The sequence below is a fragment of the Poecilia latipinna genome, unplaced genomic scaffold, assembly GCF_001443285.1.
Source record: "Poecilia latipinna isolate Pla-1442-1.1 unplaced genomic scaffold, P_latipinna-1.0 Scaffold3940, whole genome shotgun sequence".
Classification (NCBI taxonomy): domain Eukaryota; kingdom Metazoa; phylum Chordata; class Actinopteri; order Cyprinodontiformes; family Poeciliidae; genus Poecilia; species Poecilia latipinna.
In genome coordinates, this window is record NW_015116556.1 from 26,034 (window position 1) to 27,434 (window position 1,401).

At 51.2% G+C, this 1,401-nt stretch overlaps 1 protein-coding gene across 1 annotated transcript in view; it reads left to right on the forward strand.

The window, feature by feature from the left end:
• The first annotated feature begins 90 nt into the window (after positions 1–90).
• Positions 91–1,401, forward strand: part of LOC106941929 (matrin-3-like) — a 7,838-nt gene continuing 6,527 nt past the window's right edge. The window contains exons 1-4 of the mRNA XM_015025083.1: positions 91–242; positions 311–401; positions 489–505; positions 594–716. Of these exons, the coding sequence (XP_014880569.1) occupies positions 335–401; positions 489–505; positions 594–716 (207 nt within the window). The 5' untranslated portion in view covers positions 91–242; positions 311–334. The remainder of the gene's footprint in view (positions 243–310; positions 402–488; positions 506–593; positions 717–1,401) is intronic.

Here is a 1,401-nt window from a genome sequence, read left to right on the forward strand (position 1 = left end):
ACAGTAACTCTGCTGTTATGGAAGTTTTACCAATGTTTTACTAATTGTAAAAATAATTGATAAATTACTTGATTTCTGAAATATTCGTTTGCAACAAGCCTAAATTATATCATTGCTCTGACCAGGACTCTAGTGATGATGACATCACAGAGGGTGGGGCTAAGAAGGAGGCTGGAGTTCCTGCAGAGGATCCAGAAACCAAAGAAGAAGAGAGCGTTGAAGCACCAGATGATGGAGACGAGGTGAGTCAAGTGTGGAGGTTCTGTTGGGTCTGACCAGCTGGTTCTGATCCGGATCCCTGTGGTTCCAGTTTGACCAGAGCTTCCTAGAGAACATGGAGGACTTTGTGACCCTGGACGAGTTGGATGAAGACGACGGCGACGAGGGCGACGACGGCATCGGTTGGTGATCAGGTCACTGAGGCGTTTCAGCAGCCAATCAGATTAGACCTGATGCTCGTTTTTTTCTCTTTTCCTTCTTTTCTGCAGACAACACCAGGAAAGGGGTACGTCTGGTTCGAACTCTTGCTCCCAAGCTTGACCCCACAGCGCCCCCTTCCTGTCTGAGGTCAAGTGTTTCCTGTTTCCCTCCAGGGCATGAGGGTGGTCAACATCCTGGGCTTCAGGCGCGGCTACAACTACCGCAACGAGATGCTGGCGCTGGCCAAGCCGTTCGGGAAGGTGGTCAAACATCTGGTTCTGGATCTGAGACCCGAGGTAAGGTCGCCCAGCCGCCAGCCGGTTCGGCTCCGCTCCGGGTTTTCTGCTGTGCTCAGAGCCTGTGCAGCAGTTTGTGTTGAATAAGCGTCTCTGACACCATAGATAAGCCGTCTCCACGGCGATGAAGGTGTGAAACGGCACAGCTTCAAGAAGAGCTGATCTGCTGTAAATGGTTTAGTTGGTGCTTCCCTTCCTTCTTGTGGTTTCTATTCGTTAGCAGTAGAACCGCTAACTAATCAGGGTTTCCCCACTTTTTTATAAGCCTGGCAGCCCGCCATGCTTTACTAGCCCCGCCAGGCTAAGCATAGCTTGTTTTTGTTTTCACTGCAGGAGCAGATTAGCTGCAAAAACATGTTATAGTTTATTGTTGATTATCTAAAGCCGACGGATCAGAACAATCACACCGCTGGGGCCTCTGTCGTTGCCTCTGTCGTTGCCTCTGTCGTTGCCTCTCTGGTTGCCTCTGTCGTTGCCTCTCTGGTTGCTTCTGTCGTTGCCTCTCTGGTTGCCTCTCTGGTTGCTTCTGTCGTTGCCTCTCTGGTTGCCTTTCTGGTTGCTTCTGTCGTTGCCTCTCTGGTTGCCTCTCTGGTTGCCTCTGTCGTTGCCTCTCTGGTTGCCTCTCTGGTTGCCTCTGTGGTTGCCTCTGTCGTTGCCTCTCTGGTTGCCTCTGTCGTTGCCTCTC